The sequence below is a fragment of the Corvus cornix genome, chromosome 4 (genome assembly GCF_000738735.6).
Source record: "Corvus cornix cornix isolate S_Up_H32 chromosome 4, ASM73873v5, whole genome shotgun sequence".
NCBI lineage: Eukaryota > Metazoa > Chordata > Aves > Passeriformes > Corvidae > Corvus > Corvus cornix.
In genome coordinates this window covers 60,656,011-60,680,053 of record NC_046334.1, presented here as the reverse complement: position 1 = coordinate 60,680,053, position 24,043 = coordinate 60,656,011, and the positions used below count along the sequence as shown (strand labels likewise).

At 37.5% G+C, this 24,043-nt stretch overlaps 1 protein-coding gene across 2 annotated transcripts in view; it reads right to left on the bottom strand.

Moving 5' to 3' along the window:
• STK32B (serine/threonine kinase 32B) overlaps nucleotides 1–24,043 on the bottom strand; it is a 162,334-nt gene that overhangs the window by 119,141 nt on the left and 19,150 nt on the right. For both annotated transcript variants that reach the window (XM_039551615.1, XM_039551614.1), the window contains exons 2-3: nucleotides 14,453–14,508; nucleotides 6,591–6,742 (exon numbers count right to left, since the gene is read on the bottom strand). In XM_039551615.1, the coding sequence (XP_039407549.1) occupies nucleotides 6,591–6,709 (119 nt within the window). In that variant the 5' untranslated portion in view covers nucleotides 6,710–6,742; nucleotides 14,453–14,508. The remainder of the gene's footprint in view (nucleotides 1–6,590; nucleotides 6,743–14,452; nucleotides 14,509–24,043) is intronic.

Below are 24,043 nucleotides of genomic sequence, written 5' to 3'. Positions count from 1 at the left end.
AACCCAGGGAGATGTGGGTTTGCAAGCTGCCTACCTACTGGGAGCAATCTGGCTGCCCCTGGGGCTCCTCTGGGATGATGCTCATGCCCCAGCCCACAGCAAGGCTGGGAGCAGGCCTAGAAACATTTTGCAACATGAAATACTGGGTTTGAGAGCCCAGAAAGGATACCTAGTTCTAAGTTACTGGTATAGACATAGCCAATGAGGACAACATCATAGTTTTGCTCCACATAAACCAGACTTGGAGCAGCTGGGTATAACCAAAGGGAGTGAAGAGCATTGAGCATCTTCATTACTCTCCAGGAAAACTGAATCTGTGTCAGGATGGTTTCGTTACCTTTTTGGGATCCACCACATACTATGAAGACAGACATCAGTGCAGGTTACCTTTCCTTTTCAGCACGGGGCTGTCAGGACAGTAGCAAACACCCAGCCTGTGTCCTAGCAGGAAACAACACAACCCCACTGCTCCCTTCCAGAAACATAAAGCAATTTTTCTGTTAGATCATGAACTTTACTCACAGCCTTTATTGTGGTGTCTCATGAAGCTCAGAAAGACAGTCACACCACTTGTCAGAAAAGAAATTTTGAATCCCCCCATAAAATCTCTTCATTCCAGATTAGGCTTCCTATATCATGGCAAGTTAAGCAGCCACAAGACCACAGCCACTAAGCAAGCTCACCTGAGACTGACCTAAACTACCTCCTTTTGTTGCCTCTGATAGGTAACTGGTGCTCCTTGGTTGGTCATTTTCATCTCCACCCAGCAGTAAAACACTTGGTCAGGTGTTCTTGCTTCCCTAAGTTTGTAGATTTATGTACATTTTTGATGCCAACCTGAGGAGCAAAGCCATGCTATGGTGCAGTACAAGGTGACATCGTTCCCAAAATATTCTAGAAAGAGCACCTTCACAGGGAAGTGTTAATGTCCAGTTATGCATCTGTAAATGTGCATACATTAAGCAACCCATCCAACCCTTGAGACTGAACAAATAATTTCTTGTCTCCAGAATCCTTTTTTTTTCCTCTTTTTTAACTTCTCTTTCTTTTGAAGGCACGTTGGGGTATTAGATGAATTCAGAAACGCATGAACATTTTTGCTGCAATGTGTGTTCTTCACTTTTCACTGATTTGAAACTTGGCTTTACTGTAGCTGGTAACAGTAATGTACTTTTGTGGGTCTGTCATGGAATACATGCAGTTTCTGCAGACTGATGAGTTAAAAGAAAAATACATCGCAGTATACAGCCACTCTGAGAATGCAGCTAACACTTCTACATGGCTTGTTAAATAAATCAAACATATTGTTTTGTCTATACTAGGAAAATGACCTATAAGCTGACAAAAGTAAATGGTTATCCTTCTCCCTCTGCTGCTTTAGAAAATGTTCTGACAAGTTAAAAAAATTTAGCAAGGCTATTAAAAATAAGATCACTTCAATGTTTCAAAACTTTTGAGAAATGATCCAATTTTTTTTCAGTTTTTTCAGTTCTACATCAGCATAGAAACCACTTTGATACATTAGGTTTTTTTGCAAAAAAATTTCTGTCTTTTGTGGTAAGCCTTGTTGTTTTCAGAGCTTTCAGAGTAGATGCTTCAAACATCTCCTTGTGTTTGAGGACAAGTCACATAATACCAAACCTACCGGCAGTGGTACATGGCAAGTAACCTGGCTCTTGTCTCAGTCCTAATGCACGTTGTAAGAAATGTATTTAAAATATGAATACATTCAGGAACACCACGCATCTTGCCCAGGGGACACTCAGGTATCTGGGGAAGGATGAACATGGATAAAATGCTGAATATTAGAGAGGAACAGTCTCGAGGTAGGACCAAGTTGGCAGCTGACATTTCCACAGCCCATCCATCTATGCTTGAAATACCCAGGCCAAAAAAAGTTCTGATAAAAAACAGACTGAATTTTATTTTAAGAAGGAATCTCTATTATCAGAAATGCCTCTAATGGTGATAAAACTGGCTTTAAGCATTTATTCAATTTCATTTCTAAAATGAAGGTTATAAATCAACCCCAAACCCTTCCTGAAAAACACTGTTATCCTCCAAGCCTTTATGAGCATTTACAGAAGAGTAATTCCTTTCTGTGTCAGATGTTATGAAAGACAGTTCATACTTCAAATAATGTGACTTATAGGTTGAGATTGTGAAGTTAAATTTAATAAAGCTCAGAGAAGATGCATGAGCCTCAAAAAGCCTTTTAATAGAGATCTTTGAGAGTTGAGATGCTACCCTTTTTTTATATGAGCTGCTCTGTATTCTTGTGTAAGCTGTGGTTACTGATAGATCCAGCAGAACTACCCACCACAGAATGTTCACCCTCTTTCCTCTTCTTTTTCTCTCCACAAGAATTTAACTGATGACAGATTGTATGCACATACCTCATTACTTTCTTCAGTTATCATGAAAAACTAAAGGACTTTCCAGTATTCATGTTTGTTTCTTGAATTGCCAACTTTTATTTTTGATGATGTAATTTCTCAAACAAAGATTAACGTGCTTGGTTAGTATTCCCTTTTGTTCAAGGAGTTGTTGGGAGATTTATTACTATTTTAATTTTATTTTGAAGACCAGATGATAAACTTTTGAGAATCAGCTGTTCTTGTTGATGCCATGAAGATTTTTGCCTTTTCTTTTATACCCCTGTTATACCTTTTTACACCTTCTGTATTCCTAGTGCTTTTGCCTACATTCTTGGACTTGTTTGTCAAGCTAAAAGACTAAACATTTTAGAAGCTTCGTAGTTAGGGATGTGTGTGTGTGTGCCCCAGACCCCAAGGTCCTCTCCAGAACATATTCTGTAAACCAAGATAGAACCATCCAGGGGAAGGTTCCCTGGGGAGGGGGGCTCACTTGAGCCTCTCATTGGGGAATCTTTGATAGGTATGCTAATTAGTAAAACCTATAACGTCATACCCAATGTTGGGGGGGACACGAGAAGAGAGAAACGGACACACAGATAGAGATAGATTCGGCGGTGTGCATCTCGATGCATATGACCTGGACGTGTACACCTAAGGATCCTTAAAATAAATACCAAGGTAAAATCTCTTTTCCCCTTCTAACCATGTATGCATCTTGATTTTAAGACCAGGAAAAGGCATCATTGTCAGGGACAGTCCCACAAACACATGCTAAGGTTACCATGACAGAATTTCCTCCAAATATACTTTTCAGCTTTGATTTAGGATTTGATATTTTGAATTGAAAGATTCAACTTTTCTTAATTTCAACTCAGCCTAATGCAAAAAAAAAAAAAAAGAAAAAAAAAAAAAAAGGACACCGAAATTGTTCCTACAGGATACTTTAGGAAAAATAAAAGTATTTTGATTTCTGGATTTTAGTTACCAAATCATACCTTAGACAGGATTCCTGAAAACTGATATGAGCCCTGAGAGAGTGTGATAGAGGCTGGAAAGCCAGCCTAGGCCAGAAGAACCTTGTCATTTAAACAAGCTGCTGCTGTGTTATTCCCCATACAGCAGGACATAACTGGTTTTTGTTAAATTACTATTCCAGTTCCTGAAACAATACAGCGTTAGTGGCTCCTGTTACAGTCCCTTTGTACATTTACAGTGCAATTAACAAAACAAACAACAAAATCTAACTCTGAAACTAATCTAGCTGCAATTACTACAGAAAAAATGCAGATTCAACTGTTTCCTTCCATTAGCATGTCAGGAATTGACTCATAAGAGGAAAATTCATGGATTTGTGTTAATCATCTAATACAAGTTATAACTACAATGTAAACGTATTTGGTGCAAATTATTATTGCATCTAAATTTCAAGTAAAAATACATTAAACAGGATGCTAGTTCACCTACAATCAATGAAAATGTTATTTTAAGACATTATTTCTGGGAATATATTTAAGGACTATTCCATTCATACTTGCATTGTTCCTTTTCTCAAACTACATTTGAAATGTAGTTTCAAATATTAAATAAATGAAATACAATTCGTATGTTTAAAAGCTTCATATGGCTTAGTGTTAACAGAACAGATGTGACCATTATTCACAGATCACTTATGGTTTTTGTGATTTGCCCTTGTTGCAGTTCAATAACAAAAATCATTATTTGAAGATAATGCATAGAATGTCTTGAAATTCAGGTGAAATTTGAGACAGAGAAGTCAGAAGTCTGGAACATGCTACTGTAGCCTGCAAATGTAGACACTCCAGAAATATATCAGAAGTTATTCTAAATTCATTTAGGATTGTTCAAGGCTAATTTTTATAGAAACATATTATGAGCCTGATACAAGGAAAGACCTATTTGGGGTAGACTAGATTAATTTTGGGAAGGCTCAGGCTCAAGATTTCCCTTTGCTATCCCAGGGTGAAATACAGGTTCTCCAGCAGTTCAGTAGCTCACACTGGAGTCAGGGCTTTGAATCACCAAACATTTAAATGTGCAGTGTTTGAGGTGAACACTTCAGGTGAAAATAATAAGGGTCAATGAAATTATTTTTTGGAAAAATTTCTACAGTTCTGATAGTGTTAGTCCAAGTCCCTGAATGTCAGTAGAGCCTCATACAGAATCATAGAGTCACAGAATATCCTGAGTTGGAAGGGACCCAAAAGGATCATCAAGTGCAACTCCTGGCCCTGCACAGAATCACCCCGAAAGTCACACCATGTGCCTGAGAGCATTGTCCAAATGCTTCTTGAACTCTGTCAGGCTTGATGCTGTGGCCACTCCCCTGGGGAGCCTGTTCCAGTGCCCAACCACCCTGTGGGTGAAGAACCTTTTCCTAATATCAAACCTAAGCCTCCCCTGCCTCAACTTCATGATGTTTCCTCAAGTCCTGTCACCAGCCATGAGAGTGAAGAGATCAGTACTTGTAGATACATTGGTCAACTATAACCATAGCTAGAGACATCAAATATAAAACATGGTTAGTGCACTGAAGCATCTTGAATAGTGTCCTGTATGCCTGAAATGTTTTGTTAGCTCCAGAGTACTATATTTCTCTTTCATTTTCTGCATTTCTCATACACACATATAGTACAACATTTGAGTCTTGAGATCCTGTGACAGTACCTTAGAAGTGCAGGAAGGATAAAAAGCATCATAATGCCTAATACCATTTTAAAATATTGCTTATTTCAAGTTTAATATTTGGCATGGAAAAAGAAAAAGAGAAACAATATTTATCATCTGATTATAATTCTGTTATGGGAATCTAGCATTGTTTTTGTTTCACAATAAATATTTGATCTTCAGTCTTTCAACACTGTTATGTTTATCTCTCAGACCACATTAACTTATGACTGTTTCGGTACAGTGTGTAGTTACACAGTGGAAACTTCCATACCTCCTGATAAAGAACAAAAGTTAGTGGGATTTCAAGAAAGGTAGACAAATGCATAACAGAGAAATCCACAGGCTCCTAGGCACAGATATGGTATATCTTTGGTCAAGAAATCCCAAGACTACAGGTTGCTGGAACCTTGGAAAATATACTGGAAAAGTTTTGTATTATAGTCACAATGTTTATATCTTTTTCTTTAAGCCTTCAACAGGGTATTAGATTAGCTCAGATCATTCATGTCAAGTGGAGATCACACACATATATATATGTATATATATATATAATTAGGTCATTTTGGAACCAATTTTGTGTTCAAATGCTTTGCTGTTATAACAGAGTGCAATTATACTAAAGCTGTGTTCACTCAAGACAGAACACAATTTGGCTTTTAATTGAAAAGGTGAAAAGTGCTAACCTGGCACCAGGAGTGAGCTAAGGGATGGCCAAAACACTGACCTCAAGTAAGGCAGCTAAAACTCACAAAACACAAGATCAAGTGTGCATTGTGACCATCAAGCTATTCACAAAGAGAACAATTTTATTATCATAATGATTTATGTCCCCTCCACCTTTTTATTTTCTGAATGATATAGGTCATTAGAAAAGGAGGAAAACTCTGCATCCCATTACTACTATCACTATGAAAGCCAACGAGTATTATCACACTACATAAGAGCCAGCAAATACTTTAAGCTGGTGGTATAGTTGACACTAGTCATTGCTTGACCAGCATTTTCTCACACTCATATGTGACCAAGAGATTCAGTGGCTAGCATGGAGAAGATAAGGGAAATTCCAGGGGACAAAAAGACACTTTTCTGCTGTCCTGTGTCAGTAATTTTTAGAAAGTAACTGAGTTTTGACTTTTCTCTGAATCAACTCAAGAAAAAAAATTAAATGAATTATTGGTTTTGATATTCCATGGCTTTATGAAAGATGTTTAATCCAGGTATTATCACAGATAAATGATGAAGCTGGACAGGACAACACATTTCCACACACTGCTGTAACAGTTTGGAGAGAAACCAAACCAGAAATGAACAGATGAATATGATGCTTAAATATTCCAATTAAAAAAGACACCTTAAAATATTAATGACAAAAAAAAATTCTCTGTGAAACCTTAATACCTTTAACAAAGGAGGTCACCAAAAATCTTTTGTTCTTTTCAGCTTTCCAGCCTTACATAATCTGAACAGATTCAGCAACAAGGAGAAAATGAGAAATCCTTGAAAGCATTTTAAAGATTTTCTTACCACAGATTGACTAGGAAGGGATGTTCCAGGCCTTGCATTATCTGTAGCTCCCGGAAAACATTGCGAACTTCATCTCTCTCAATGCACTTCTGTTTATTCATATACTTCATGGCATACATTTTCTTGGTGTCTCTCTTCTGTACAATGCACACCTAATTGGCAGCAAAGTAAAAGAAAAATTTTGACACCTTAAGAAAGTGAATTCAATTGTGACTTTGAATAAAAGGATTCTTTAATGATATTTCACTAATTCAGATCTGGATACTACAGCTGAGTAACACCTTCGTAAGTTCACTTCACAGCTCTGCAGGATTCTTTGTAATAGGTTAAAAATTAACAAAAAACCAACCCAACCCTGCATAAGAACAAATGGGGACCCAGAAAAGTGTCTGATTTTCAGAAGTTACATGGTAAAGCTGAGAGGAGTATATGCCAATGGCTGAAATCACATGCTATTTCATTAGTCAGAGAAATTATTGCCTCCTGCCTAGGAAAATGCGCAATCATTGTCCTCATTCCCACAAGTCAATACTCACATCTTGATTACTGCATCATAAACCTTGCCTGTGTTACCGAGGCTCAATATTTCATCTAAATATCAGAATTATGCTCCCTTAATTATTGTTGAAAAGAAAAAAAAATTTTATACAGATATTCATCAATTCATCATAATATTTCTGAATTCATGAGAGACCATTACAATGATTTACTCTCTGGCAGTAAACTTCTATGATTTTACTTTATCTTCCTCTTCCTTTTTTTTTTTTTTTTTTTGAAAGAAGTCAAATAATGTAAATGCATGAAGAAAATCTTAGTCAAGAGAACTCCCATGGGAAGTCTAGATTGTTTTTTGTCATGGTAGTTTACCTTGAGAATGGAGCTGGAGAGTGTCACAAGCACCACAACCAAGCATCAGGTTAAGTACAATTTTTGGCAACACAGAAATAGACAATTGTTCTGAATGTACTGCAAACATCTGACAGGTATCACAGGTCTGTAGTGTCTAAGTTCAAAGGTATTCTGGATTCACTTGGTGTGGGAATTATTTTTTTATTTGTATATTTATGTACGTACACACACATACACATACATGCTCCCATATACGCACAAAAAAATTATAATATGCACTCTTGAAATTTGTGCTCAGAGATCAGATTATAACATGGTGACAGCCAAAAAGAAATCCTTTATGTCCGAGTTGTATTTTAAGGAACTTATGCACTCAATATTTAGAAACAATCAGGAGTAACTAAGGCAACTTCCCACAGCTGAAATTAGGAAGAACAGGGCCAGCGAAGCCAAACCACATATGTTTCTCTGAAACTCTATTTTCATAAAATGTGTCCTTGAGCTCAAATCTACTCCAAATAGCAGAGTTAATAGAGTACCTTTAACCTATAATGATAAGGCATGATTAAGCAGAGTTTCTAATTACCTTTCCTAATATCAGGAGGTGTTCTGCTATTAAGGAAAACATGGATAGTAACATTTTGTTTTGAGCCCATCAGTTTTGCACAATGGTGAGTACTGAAGTTTTGTTTCATTTTTCACCTTGGACTGTTATGAAAAATCTGAATATTGTTGATGCCCTTAAGATAACTAAAGGTTCACATTTATATGGAAAGAACCCTGCCTGTGGAACAATGGGGATTTGTGTTTGGCCTTTTGGAGGAAGAAAAAGTAGCAACTGGGATCGAGCTGAAACTGAGTGGGAAAAGAAGGGACAGAAACGAATTTTTCAAGCTCCCACAGGTCCTTCAAAAGCCTAAGCAATATTTTTAGGGGCAAATCCTGACATCCTGTCTTAGAATATGTGGAGACTCCATTTTAGCGAGTACATTATAAAGTACAACAGTTGGGGATTTTAGCTCAGAACCTAAGTCCAGGAGTTCAGTCATGTACATTAGTTTGCATCATGATTTTCATGTACTACTTGGCCAAGAGTTAGGTGTTTGCAGAAGTCTCCTGTTCCATTACAGTAAAAACCTCCCTACTGAAGGGTTGACTAGAGAGACTGCTGAGAGAATGGGGTTTTACCCAGCTGAAAATTACATGTTTGACCGATGTGGCAAACCAAGATCACATGCAGCATCTACATATGTAATGTAAACAGATTTTGAAACACTACTGTGACTCCAGAAGGCATTCAGTTCTCTTACCTGGCAGTAAAGACAAGGGTGTTCAGCACAGCTGAAACAGACCTTCTGTTGTTGGTAGAAGCTTGTCTAACACACAGCTTCAAGGCAGAATGATAGTAAACATTTTCTAGCAATGTGTACCTACGCAAATCTTCTAGCATGGTTACAAAATCAATAGGATTTTCATTAATATGATAAAGCTACTTCGTACTAAAAATCAGGAAACACAACCTGCATCCATTTTGATGTTATTGTGAAAAATGCCTGACATTGCTATGACAGCACTGGATCATAGTGGAGATCCTCCCTGGCACTTCTATCTGCTGGATGTCAGCTCTTCTCCTGAGCAGGACATCAACGGATTGAAACTTTCCACTAATGCAAGAAAGAAAGGAAAAGCCCTCGAGCTCTTCTCACATGTGCAGACTTAATGGAAATGTTTAAGTTGGGGGGTTTTTTTGTTCCAAAGGAGCAATTTTAAAATAGGGATAAAAAGGTGCTCTGGCACCTCAGCAAAAAAATTCTGTGATGATTCATTATGATGAAAGTCTGTGCAGAGCTGCCTTATTTACATGTATCAGTATGGAAGCCTGTCACACTCACATTCTCTTTCCATTTTCCTGTGAATATCATTTACCAAAGCCCAGACAGTATGATGATTCAGAGCAAATATGGGTTGTGAACTCAACAACTATCCATCTTCACAGTCAGCAGAGAGGGACAGGAACATCCATCTCCACATAAGTTACAGATGTAAACAGATACAGGGGACTATCTCTGTACCTGGGAGGGTTTCCCTTCTAATGTGCCCTAAAGAGACTGCAGATTACTGGATTGGATACAGGCATCTGTGTAGTTTAAAGGCAGGCATTATGAATCCCTGCTACTTTTCTCTGGAATAGTATAGTGCTATTTTTAAAAATCTCTTGTGAAAATATTCCCTTTCTAAAGAGGTTTTGTTAACATAGTTGTTATCACAGGGTGGTGTCTTTTGTTATTTCTATTAGAATGTAACAGTGAGCTGCCTTAAAACCTATCAAGTTAAAAGAAATTTCAACAGAGAGTGACTTGGAGCCATTTCCCCTCAAATCTGGGGAAGGAAGCCAATAGGTTATGGCTGTAGGGCTAAGCTTCATTTTTCAAGAGCAACATGTGCTGTGGTCCACTTCTAAACTACCTTCTTGGATTTCCTCTGATTTCGCAAGCAGAAAACAGAGAACCTACAAATCAGGTTTAATCTGCAGATTAAGAGGTCACACAGACACAGTGCTGTTGGTGACAAACTGCCCTATAGGCTATTGCAGAGTTTAGTAAGTGAAGTGAGAGATCATGCTGAGTAAAACTGGGGCAGAATTTGCTACAGGTTTGCTGAAGGAAGCTGCATAATGCTGTATAGGTTTGAGCAGCCGTGGGTAGTTTCAACAAAGTTCTTCCCAGAACAAAAGATGGGGATGGCTGAAATATCAGACTTGCTGTAAAACTTGCTGTAAAACACTCCTGTTTCCCACTAGAAGAGACTTATAGCTGCTATGTACATGGTCTGGAAAGAACAAGGTGTACTTAGTCTCAGTTTTGGTCTGAATTTGGCACGTGAGTACTTAGACCTCTCAGACTGCCACCTGATGTAGTTTCACAGCAGGTCATAAAAGAGGAGAGATACAAAACCCACAGCCAGAGAAACCTCTGCACAAAGTCACTGTTAGGTGGAGAGCTGGAAGCTGGAGCACATACTCACCCATGCTCCTGTATGATATTATGCATCTTATGTCAGTAGATGAGATGGGGCAGCTACAGCTGCCACGAGGAATGACAGCCCAGCAGAGCAGCTGTGGCACTGCTTGGGCAGAAGAACTCACCCCAACACAGAGGACTACAAGACAGAAATCAGATCTATCCTTCACACTCCAGGTGGGAATTGATGAATCTGCTATTGAGCATTTGCCTGAAATACTGCTACCCTGTCTGTTCTACCCATGTGCTCTGAAAAAATCGTTCTCATAGTCTTAGTGTACAAGCAGAGCTGGAAAAATTTACACAAAGAGGCTGGAGAATGGATATCATAAGTTTGTCTTTATGCTGCCAGGGAATTTCCTTTAAACAGGGAGATTCATTCCCAGATTCCCCTGAGCAAAGCATGACATCTGGAGCAGCTGAAGCATCTGCTTAGTATCCTTTCATATTAACTCAAGCTAAAAAATGGGTTGTTACACTGTCAAACAATATTAATACTCTGCAGTTGTGTGCTATGTTGCTTTTAGGATAGCAGCATATTTTTTCTGAAATATTTTGCATATTATTTACTAAAGTACCCTCAATCAGTGCAGACGTGGTTCTGGGCTCCCATCTGGTTTACAGCACTGTAATTTCAATTACTTCATCACAGGAAGTCACTGTTTTATACAACCAAATTAATCAGAACTAAGTCTTGTGTCTCAGCATCTTAGACAAACAAGAAAGAGTTTGTACATTGAAATTATAATTTGAATTTAATTTAAGGAGGTCAGATTGTTCAATATACCTACTCCCACGAACAGAGAACTCAAAGAAAATTGGTACTATAATATCTCTGAGAACTAGTTGTTACACCTGAATACAAATTATTTTGCAGCAGTAACCCTGCAATTACATGGTTATTGTTGCAGTAAAGGACAATGAGAATTCTTGTATTTCAATCCTCATTGGTTTTGTACAGATTGGATGATCTTCAAATATATAATTTTTTGCAGTATTTTGTTTGAGAAGAGTGATAGCTCTACATATAACAACATGGAAAAAAAATTAACCAGATTAAGCAGGAGAGAGTACTTCTAAGGTATCACATGCCTCTGCCTCTACTGTCTCTGCCCTTGCAAAGGGGCCCTCACCCTTCCACAGCATACAGGAAAATGAAACAAGCCTACGTATTTTATGAAGGCTTGTTGGTTGATTTTGATCCACTCTTCTCTATGGCATTCAGAAAACTCGTGAATATTTCTGTGATATTTCTAAAAACATCTAATTTTCTTACAGGTTTATATGAATGTGGTTCTTGTGAACCTGCTTTGGGGAATCTGCATTGGTGAAGATCCTGATCAATCCTGAGAGAACATGTTTTAAGTATGAGTTCCCTCTAAACTTAAATCCTTATTTTGCAGTTGTCAAATGCAACAGGAAAGTCCTTGGTGTAACAGGCCTTGTTTTTCCCAGATGAGTACAGGCTTCTGACGAATCACCTTGTTTTTCCTTCCATGGGCAAGGGAAAGAAAGCAGCCCATTTTAAAATGACCTATTATAACATAGCCAAAAGCACAACATGGTAAATCAGTCACCATTTCAAATGTCTGTCTCTGTGAGTCAGTCTTGCCTTTATTGTTCATTTAGAAGCCTCATTGCTGGCAACTTTTCCTATTATTGTCCTTCTGGAAGTACCTGGCAGCAGAAAATGTCAAAAAATGATGCAAGACTGTTAATCTCTATTGTTGGGTGTTTACTGCTTGGGGTCTGTTTTGCTCTAACATCTTGCAACATATAACACCATGTTCAGTATCACACTTACCTTAAACTGCCTGCTTCCTTTATGGCTCCTCTGTGGCCTTTTCTGTTTTCTGAGAGCAACAGGGTGTTTTAAGACATGCTCTATTTTTTTATTTTATTGCTCTTGGTTCAATATCTCCGTCTCTCTCTCTCTCAATATTTCTTAAATTACTCTGGTTGCTACAGCAACCTTAGGCCTCTGCAGGATATTTCTGCAGGAGATACCTGATATGGCAGAGCTGCTCAGCTCGCTCTTGTGCACAGAGCTCAAGGTGATGCTCAGCACCTCACCTCCTCCACTGGGGCTGGCTGCTTCAGCAGCTGTGATCTGTCCCCCTAGCTGGCTTCAGAAATCAGCTCCCTGCCTTCACTTTTGGCATTTTCAGGTCACAGTAGCACCATTTGCTGTTACAGGAATTCCTAGGCCATTTGGTATCAAATGCTTTGTATCTTAAGTGCGTGTCTTTTCTGAGAAGTGGCCACCTGCTTTCAGCTGCTGCCTCTGTACCCACTGCTTCTTAGGGACATGTCAAGAGCAGGTGCCATCTCATAGACACTGTTGCATATTTTTCAGAAAAAGATACATCACAGCAGTCTTGAGAAGGGTAGGAAATGGGTATGGAGAGAAGAAAAACCACGAGCATGCTCTTTTTTCTAGAAGCAAACAGGCTCACTCCAAAGGTGTCCTTTGAGAGCTCAGGTTTCACCAAGTAAGGGACAGATAAAGGAGGTGAGGTCTGAGCCTGCGTAGGACCATCACAGCCACAGCTTCTGTGTAAGCTGGTGGTTCTTTTGTTCAAGCCAAGTGACAGGCAAGCTGTGGCACAACGTGTGTGACCACTCACCAAGCAGCTGCCCGCACTCCTGGGCACGTGTAGACCTACCTGGTTGTATTATCTGTGCAGACAGACACTGGCACACACCTGGTATATCATCTGGTGCAGGTTCCAAGTACATTGGAAGAGGATAGGTTAGAAATTCTGACGAAATGGGTTTTATTTTAATATTAAAAATTTGCCAAGTAAATTCAGAAGCAGACAATTTTAAATATTCAAACCAAAAATGCTGATCTCTGATCTAAGTAGCTCTTCCTTTGTGACGGCTAGTATGATTCGGATATATCTTTAACTTCTTTTCCTGTACTTAACCTGCACTCTTGGACCTTTATTTAGTTTGGCATGGTATTCCATCTCTGTATTGCAATAATAAACAATCACAAATCTCTGCTGCCCTGATTTTTAAGGAGTTTTTAAGTACCATTTTGCCCAAGCAGCATATTCTTCTATTGACCTCAAAGAGGGTTTCTCTTGAAAATTACTGAATTGAATAAGGACCATGCCATGAAGGACCATGCTGTTCTGCAAGAAGTATTTCTAGCCTCTCTAAAATTAAAGTCATTGTTCTGCATTGGAGGCCAGCAAAATCCTTTGTGTGTTCTTAATGCATGACTACAGAAGCGCCTCACCAGCACTGAGCTGGCATATACTCAGGAATCGCTGAAATCAAGATCTAGACAGCTGTTGTTTGACCAGTTACCTGATCAAGTATCAGTTATATTTCACCTTCAGATGTATTCCTGTGAGGAATGGTTTCTAATATTTTTAAAATATGATTTTCTCTGACTTTGTGGCTTTGTATTTACCCATATTAAAATCTAAAACCTTGCTATAATCACTATTATAGGAAAGAAAGGTTGTCTACTCAAGTGTAAACAAACCATTAATCTTCTCTGTTTCAGAAAATCCTATTGAATTGAACAAACATTTACTCAATGATCATAATTATAGTGTATGTCAGTTTATACAGTCCCAAGAGGATTTAATCTATGTAAAGTGCCTTTAAAATACTGCAATTATTTTAAAGACACAAATAAGCTGAGATTTAAGAACAAGATCACTCTGGTGGACAGTCTAAAGAAGTAGTCTGCTCCTACCTTTTTATTCATTTTTGTTTTCAGGACAGATTTCTAAATTCTGCTAATCTCCACTGGGGATAATTAATTAGTATAATAATTTTTGCTCAATTAATTTTACTGAATGGATTATAATAGAAATATTTTTAATGAATAGTCAGACAGTTCATACTGGTTGTCAGATGTCTTTAAGAAGGAAAAGGCTACAAAACCTATATTCTTTTACCTTAATCAAGCCAGAAAACCACAAAAGTATTCCCTATTAAACTTTTAACTGTTAAAAATAAGTTGATTCTTACCTTTCCAAAACTCCCTTTCCCAATAGCCCGCAATATTTGGAAGTGGTCAAAGTTAACTGCAAAATAAAGGAGAGAAGAAAAGGAAAATAGTTTGTAGCATGCTAAGTCAGAATCAGAAATCAGACAAGAAAAGAAATTCCCGTGTGTCCAACTAACATCTTTTTACCATGTGGTATTCAATTTTTCTCTTAAAATACCAAATATACTTAATAGCTAGCAAAAAGGAAGTTTGCTTTAAAATGTGCTGCATTCATTTCGTCCATCAGTTCATCTTGCACCAATTCCTCCAGTGTCCACAATCTCCAGAAAGAAACATATCTCTGTCCTAACCAAGTAACGAGACAAGTTAGCATTATGCAGCCATTAGCAAAAACTGCTCAGCATTTTCCAGAAATACTGAGATCTATTAAAAGGACACTGAATAATTCAAGTAAGTAACGACCTCTACCTACAGATACATAAGAACATATGGTTAGCATTTTTACAGTAGTCACTCTTCAGAATAATTCCCATATTTTGTTACAGTGATGGAAGCTTGTCCCATGGTGAGCTAGTATGATCAGCCTTTCCAATGTTTTCCACCTTAATGCAAAACTTAATTCTAATATTGTAAGACTGTTTCATAAATGTAGCATAAGTTTGTTTTGAGAGATTCCATTTTAGCTTGGCAGTAGCATGGATTTACTTGCACTTCAGGAAATCTGACAGCACAGACTGTCCTAGACACTGAAGTGCTTTGCTGTGAGGGTGAGTGAGATTTCATTTCTCAGAAATGCCATTACTGTTGGTGTTACATGAGTTTAAACACAGCATGACCTTCAAATCTTCATTGGTAGATCTAGTTTAAAAAAACTCCAACAACATCCTGAACAAAATTGATGCAAAGCCACTGAAATACAAACACGACAATGTGTGATACAGTTTTTACAGTCACTTCTCAGAAAAGAATCACACTTAGAGCTAAATTCAGTGAACCAGAGATGACAAAGTTCAGTGCAACTTAACAGGATTTTTTTAAATTAAAACTTTCTTATGTTCCTGGATTTGGCCATGGACCTTCACCTATGTGCCTGTCATTGATGTAACAGTAACTGGCAAAACTGTGGACACAGACTGTCACTGGAAAAAATCATGGAACCCTAGAATGGTTTGGGTTGGAAGGGACCTTAAAGATATCTCATTCCAACCCTGCTGCCATGGGCAGGGACACCTTCCCCTAGACCAGTTTCTCAAAGTCCATCCAACCTGGCCTTGAACACTTCCAGGGATGGGGCAGCCCCAGCTTCTCTGAGCAACCTGTTCCAGGTCCACCCAAAAATGTGGTAACAAGAATAACTACAATGAAAATGGACTCACATAAAGATGAAGGAGAAAATCCTATAAAACTCATAATACTTCAAGTATTTGCCAAAAAATTATACCATGTCAAGCTAAGCTTTGCATAGAAAATTGAAAGGTTGATAGCTATCAAGCCTCTAAAAAGGGTTAATATCTTACTTTCCCTGTTGCAATAATATCTCATTTACACTACTAACACCACAAAGCATTTGTTTATTTACGCTTGCTTACGCTGCCTTCAAGGAAACATGGTTGCTCCTTTCATTAGTGCAGCTATAGCAACCACCTTCCTGGTAATTGCTGCAGACAAATCAAACCCAGAGCTGACAGAGCTGAGAGCAGCAGACTCTAGTCTACAGGAAACAAAGATGGTGAGTATAGCAGCTTTAGAATTTGGATACTGAAATAAAAATGCAAAACTTTTCAAAGGATATATAAGCTGCTTGGAAACTGAAAATCAGGAAAAAATTATTTGTGCTGAATCCTGTAAGATTTAGGGTTACCCAGATGTTTGAGAATCGAGATTGTCTGTCAGCAACCTGCAGCTGGGAACTGTGCTGACAGTTTTTACCAGCAGGGCACTCTCTTGTAGCTCTCACTGGGTGGTACTGGTCCGATGAAGAAGATAGCCAGTTTAGCAAAACCCCTTTCCACATAAACTTACATCCATTTAAATCCTGTTCCCACCTGTCATCCCTCCCAAGTGCATGACTGGGCTGTCTAAGATGATCATTAATTTAGGTAGGAATTCAAAACAGTTTTGAAAATATCCTAAACAACATGTTAATGTCATTAATTGCTTTGATAGGAAAAAATCATCCAAAAATTCAGCACAGCATGCTGGTGTTTTCTGTGTCACTCCTGTGTTTTCAAACTTTCTCGTGTTTCCTGCTTATTTTGCTAAATTTTTTAACAAGAACATTCCTTAAAAAAAGCTTATTTTGAATTTGTTCTTTACCTTGCAGACATTCAGCTGAGTCCAGTTCCCAAAACAAGTGAAAAATTGTTGCAACAGTCTGTAATTATCTCAATTTGAGTCAAGCCACATTTCAGTAATACTTGACTATATTATATTCTGAAACCTGACATGTTTTGAAATACATCAGTTTGAAGAATTATTCTGTTTTTGTAAAACTAAGATTAAGCATTTATCTTTAGCTATGAAAAGGACATTTTTTATTGTCCATATAACTTCTATTCTAGTTCTCTGTACTTCCTTCTTTCCCGTGTTTGTTGCTCTGAATGACTAGAAAAACTTAATTTTTAAATTGGATTTAATTTAAATTGCACTTCCATAAGAATGAAATTATTAAATGAGGCACAAGACCATGGAATTGAAGATGGATTATTAGTAAGGTAAATAAGTGGTTAAAAATCATAGCCACAACAGCTGATCAAATTTTCTTAATTTCTGTGCTTAACTTGGATAGAAAGTGGGATGTTACATTTTCATATCTTCATTAAGAAAAAAAAGATTATTTTCTTTCTGTAGCTAACAGTGCCATAAGCCTTATTTAAATTAAGGTACAATGATTGTAACACATTTTTTGAAGAGAAAATAAAGACAATTTTAAATGACTGAGGAAATATGTAAACATGCCTGAACCTGCATCTAAAATGAGCAAGCCACTTGCAGCCATTGTGGTTCTCTGGAAAACAATAATTCACTAAAGTGAGACAACTCAGTCTCTTTTGATCATTCAAACATACAACATTGCAGATTCACAAACTGAGGAAGTTCCTCTCTTGGGATATTAGGAAAGAATAACAAATGGGCTACCTTGCAGCTGAGACCAATACTAAACTCATTGAGTAAAACTAAGATGCTTTAAGCAACAGTCCCATCTAGAACAGAGCAGCACAGCTCTGAAAATAGTGAAGGCTTGAGCTAAGTTCACTGCCACCTTGCTACTACATTAGCCAAACACCTCAGGTGTTTTCCTCAAATGTTTTTATTTTCACCGTCTCAAAACTTTTGTCTAATTTTGTTCCTCTAAAGTTTTTTTTCAGGTTCTATATGTGCTTTTCTGTCCTTATTTTTGGTGCAAATTCAATGCCAAAATATCACCACTTACTCTGAGAAGAATTACAGCTCATCATGACCTCTGTCACTTCCAATGTTGAAAATATCATCAAGGTCAGACACTGCCATTTCCTCTGTGCAATGAGGAGACCACAAGTGTTAAATTCTTGTCCTCCAAAACATGGCATGTGTAGTTCTTTTGGTGCCTGGTTTTACAGCTAATGACATTTTTCTAGTGCAAAGCCCCACTGAGATAATGGTGTGGCTGGTAGAAGGACATTTTCTTCTGTATCAGTAATATGAGTATTACTCTTTTGAAAATAGCTTTCTTTGTACCTTTTACTCAAGAGAAAAAAATATATTTTCCAACTCTTTGAGCACCTTCATTTTTATACCACACCATACTTTGGAGGTCTTATACATCAGCTCTGAATTTGAGTCTAAGAATATGAACAGTTTTCAGAAAACAAAATTTGTTTGTATTGTCTTCAGGTAATTTTTCATACAAGTATACCCACAGAATGAAACTTACTAACATCACTATGAGAGACTTTCTTTCCAGTGTCTTTGATTTCCACCAGTTTGGAAAAACCAAGTATTATAATCTCTCCTACTACATCTCCCACCTTCATCCCTTAAAAAGCCACCGTTAATTCAAAACTAAGAAGGAATATGGAATAAATCAGATATTTTGCTAACTAAGAAACAAAATAGATCAGCATTTATGACATCTGTTTCATGTTACAGTATCAGAGCAATGGATGCACGTTAATTTCAGCAACGTGCTGTATATATACATATAAATATTTTGTTGCTTTCAATTTAGTCATACTCAAATAAACCTTAAATTCATTCCATTGCACAGACTTGACTCTCTATTAACAACTTTTAGCACAAGTGTACTTTACTTGGATTAGAATCATAGTTTCGAATTAGCCCCATGTAGAGTAGTTTGATCTTGAACAAATAAAAGCCAGATGATGGTAACAGGAATCACAACTGAATTAAAGGTTTCATCCTGCTTGCCATGAAAAACAAAAAAACGTGGTCCTAACCATTACAGATACCTGGTCAAATATATTAGTGTAGTCAAAAATGATCAGGAATATCTAGAAGGATGGTGCAGTGGTTTGTGACTGAATTATACACAGGAACCCCTCTACTGCCACAGTCTTCTCATGTGACCTTAGACAAGTGCTCCAATATTTTCTGCCACTGTCTGTAGAAAAAAAGAATGATTCCATCACCAAGCAGCTGTAAAATTAGGTATAGGGAATACCTTAGAGCTCAGACACACAAAGAATTGGGAGAGTAGTAAGAGCCAATTCAGGTAATAGTGCTTTATAAAAGCACTGTGAAGAATGAAAGCCATTTTTAAAGTGTGAGAAGTCTTCACCACTGTGGAAGCGGAGGTACAGAAATCAGTAGACTGATTCAAACCCCACACAGCACGTTGTGGTAGAGCTGAGAACAGAACCTGGCTTCCACTTCATACCACACATTCTCAGGCACCTCTTCCGAACTGCATGAGCCCTGATGGAGCAGATATTTGGTATAAAACTTTCTAGTGAAAGATAAAATAAATATTTCTTGCTCCACCGCTCCCTGAGGATAAAGTATACTTTGGGGAAAATATTCACATCACAGACTAATGGGTTTTACAACCACCCAGCAAAAACACTGGATAGTTGTAGTGGAAATGCCTATTCTTTTTTTAACCAGAACTATATACATAATGATATATGTTAAAACAACAAAGTATTTTATAAGCATTCACCTCTGCTGCATTATTCACAAATGCTATGTTTACTTGAACCAAAAAAAAAAAAGTTACATCAACAACAGACCATTATGTATTATGTATTTGATTTATGATCTCACAAAGGAACATAACATTTTTACCCTTTCGCTTGTAGTTTTACTGGTTTAAAATATTCTCATGTCACACATCATTTGTTCAGGCACAGATTACATTTAACTAAAGAGGCAATATGAATATTGGGTGGATTCTAGATAGAGCTGACATCTGTTTTCTCACTGCAGCTGAGGAATATTTGCTGCATGTATATGTGATTAGTCCAAATACACTCAATAACCATCACCTGAAAGAACTTTGTTTCTTCTAGAGAAAATATGCAATCGAATGTGGCCAAAGCACAGACATACACATGCTCTGCAGAATAAAAAAAATGTAGAGGCCTTTCTGGAAGAACTTGATAAGCTAAATACAAACTCTCCTTCCCTGGATGAGTCCCACTGATTTATTTGGACTGTCTGGGAGTAGCCAAAACCAGAACACGAGGACTAAGGCATTAGGAGGTGTACAGTAAAGCCATATTTTTAACACGAGCATTTCAACACGTCGAGCTTCATTCTCACTGATCTCAAGAGAAAACAGAAACAAGGAGATATGGGCATTAGCCAAGAAAATAGATTTTTATTTAAGTCTGAGCACTGTCTTGCAGGTCTGTTTTGGGGTGGTTTAATGCTTCCTGTTTCTGTGAATCAGGAAAACAGAATAATAACTAAATCGAATTTCCTTCTAGATTTGGCTTGTATGGTTTGATCTGAGACTCACTGGATAGCACTGCTATTAGGATTTCAGACTAGTTCTGCCATCTTCTTTCTGTGTCTGTCTACTTTTCAGATGTTCCAGCCTTCTGTAGGGAGAGCCACAGGCTGTGCTGACAGAACCTCAACAAATCTTAGCAGCCATCAGATCTTGTTAAAATTTTTACTGTCCTTCCACACAAAACACATAAGATGAGTAACCAAGTAGACACAGTCATATATATTCAATAGTCATAATAAAACCCCCTGCTTGAATGGTCATAGATAGGACAAACATGAACAGTGCCTAAAAATTAAGTAAAGGGTCATAAAATGGTTTGGGTAGTCATAAGGAGTCACATTCCATCATGCTCTGTTCACAGTAAGTGCATTAGTGAAGAAAGACACTTCTTAAATTAAGGCAGAAATTAATTTCTGCTGACAGAATGATAAAGCCAGGCACGTCTTTGAAGTGAACAGAGCACAAATCTGCATAGCTTCATAAGTTTCTGAGTAAAATGGGACATTGCTATACATTATTTGACTGGGAAACTTACTAGCTAGAAAGAGATACATAACAAAAAAGAAGTTTCAGAGCTGGTTTTATCTCACTAATGATGAATCATGATATTTAGGGGCTTTGTATTTAAATTGCATCACAATGTCTCAATTCTTCATGATTAATGAGTGTTTTAGTCTCAATATAAACTAATTATGTTAATTTTTTAATAATTATTCAGACTTTATTTGCAATTAGAAAGAATTTAAGATCTTTGTATGCATGCCAAACAAATTTTATTTAAAATTCGGCTAATTTTGTTTTGAACTTTACAATGCATTTCAGTCTTATCATGTTTGCATACTTCACTTTCTTCAGTCAAAATGAAACATTCCTGTATTATCAAAAGACTTTCATTTCAGAACTCTTGACTGATCCATAGTGGCTTTTTCAGAACAGCTTATTTCTGTGTTTTGCTTCCTTGTGAAGCCACCTGCAGGATGGGATCGTTGGCTGGGCTACATCTCCCTTTCATGGGTGTCCTCACAGCACTTTCATGGTATGTGCTTTGTTCCCTCTGAGCTGGTGGCCTGTTGGGCTACAGGAGTTGTAAACAGGTACAAGATTTGGATCTACAGAAGGGGATACAAGAATCTGATTCCAATACCTTTGAAGAAGCGTCATATCACAGAAATGTAGTCCAGCTTTGAACTGTGCCAGAAGGAAATCTGGAAAGGTAAACTTGAATTCCATTCAAACTTTCAAAACCAGCTTTGTTTTCCCAGCATAAGGCTTAATTTTTGTCAAGGAAAATAACAGCATTTTGATTTGGCAACAAGTTTAATTATTCATTAAAATTGTTTTCAGAGGAAAGGTCTGATTCAAAAAAAAAAAAGAAAACAGGGTGACAGAGTTTCTTGTTATCTTCCATCTATGTCACATTTCAAACAAAACATAGGCGAAGAAACCTTTTCCCTTCTTAAAGTGGGGAGAAAACCTCAGTACCAGGGTGTTAGAAAACCAACAATGTGATTTTATTAGAAAACCAACAATGTGATTTTATTTATACCTTTCTTATTTCTATATTCTATCAATAAATAACTGATACCATAGATAAAAGAGTAGGCTAAAGAACATCTGCTGTGATGCATTACAGACATTCTGATTTCCTTATGTCAATCCTCCTACAATGCAGTACTTCACATGCAATTTAGCTACACATTTGATGAAATTCACAGAGTATTTAGACCATGCATGGTTTGTTCATCAAAAGCAGTGCCAGCATCATGGGGTTCTACACTGTAATTAATGAAATCCACCTCACATCACATCGTTAAAGAGAGTGGGGTTTTCCCTAAATGGCTGGGGAGTTTTCTGAATGTGTTAGTTGAAATGAATACTGGAAAGAACTACAACAGCCTACCATTTTTCAAAAGGCTATAAAAACAGACTAGAAGAATTTGGTGAATCAGCTAATAATTTACACTGTTAGAGAAACAGGCATGTGTTGCCAGAACCAGAAGTAACATTGAAATTCTAAAGAAAATTAGCATTTGAAAGTTACCAAGCTGCTAAGCAAAAAAGATACTAGGACTGATTCTCAAACTCTTCTTCCCTTTTAATTCTGTAAAAGAACATAATTGTATTTCTAATGCTATTCTGTAAAAGCTGCAAAAAAAACCAACATGAGATTTTGCATTCACAAGGGAACTGCAACTCCTTGGTAAAGAAGAATCTGTTTGAACCCAGGATCAAATGAAAATTTCTCTCCAGAGCTGCTTACCCCCAATAAGCCAAATTAAAATGATACTGTCATTAAATACATCTATTCTGAAAAATATATCAGGCAGCTACCTGAAGCCTGTAAAACAAAGTTTGCTCCTTTGACAAGTAGAACAGGCTGCAAATCATTACAACTTTTCTCTGAGGGAAGTTTAAACTGAAACTCCTCAGTGCCATCCCACAGTCTCCAGACCTTGTCTGAGAAGTTAGAGGTCTATCACCAAACCGAAAATCAAGAAAAGACATCTGATGTTTTTAGGGATGTCAGTGTCAACTTCCATGAGTCACTGGGAGGGATTTGTCTGCCAGCCACTGAAGTCAGCACAGAGCATTACAGCTGTAAACTGCAGCAGGATTTTGATCTAAGAGCACAGTCATTAGCTTTTGCCCAAAGTCGACTGAAAGGTTGCCCTGTGGTAGCCTTAGTAAGAGCTTCACCAGAAGCACCAATGACTCCAGGGGTTGCTGTTATTTTTATCCTGTGAAAAAACAAAAAAATTGTTGCTCTGTGGAAGGTGTGGGGATGTTTAGCTGCTGCTTTGCTCCACAAGAATTTTAACACAGATTGGATGAAATTAGCTATTCTTTCTGAAGGATTGAGCACAAATAGGTGTTTACTAGCAAAGATTAATTGTACTGATCAGAAGATCTCTTGTGACTTCATATCTCTCCTGCAGTGTTTCTTGGGATCATTAGATTAAAAAATAAAGTTACTTTTCTTGTCTTTATGCCTCTTTAAAACTAGTCCACATTTTTACCATAACAATTCCTAATTGGAGATTTTTGTGTGCTGCCCCTGTCTTCAGACAGGTTACTCTGTTTCAGAGGCATACAGCAGTACTCTCAGGTGGCTGGGGAAAAAAAAGAGCAATTGAAAAGCCAATTCTTGCCTGTGATGCTTTGTGTGAGCATATGCAGGAAGAGGTGAGAGGAAAAACTATTCTTTAAAATAAATAATCTCTTTCTGAAGGATACAAAGCAATATGAAAGTTCTGTTCTTTTGAGTAAGGATGTGATTTCAGCTCCAATGAAAGCAAACAGAAAGTTACCTAGTTTTGGAGTCTTTCTCATCTTTTTGCTTTGTGCCTTCTTTCCATTTTTCCTCTTTTTTATTGGAGAAGGAAGCAAAAGAACTACAAAATCAAAAGGTCTTCACTCATCTCAGCTGAAATGAAAAATTTCTGAGTATTGATTCCTGATGGTTTCTGCTTCACTATTATTGCTGTCTGTGTCCATATAGAGTATGTGCATTTCTGATACTTTTCTTCTGAAACGAGAACATTTCAAGAAATTCTACTTCTCATTTTCCTTTTGGCTTTACACAGGAAAGACTTCTATTTTAGGCTGTATTTTCATGCAGCCTAATAATGAGAGGAAGTAGACAATATTTATATTTCCC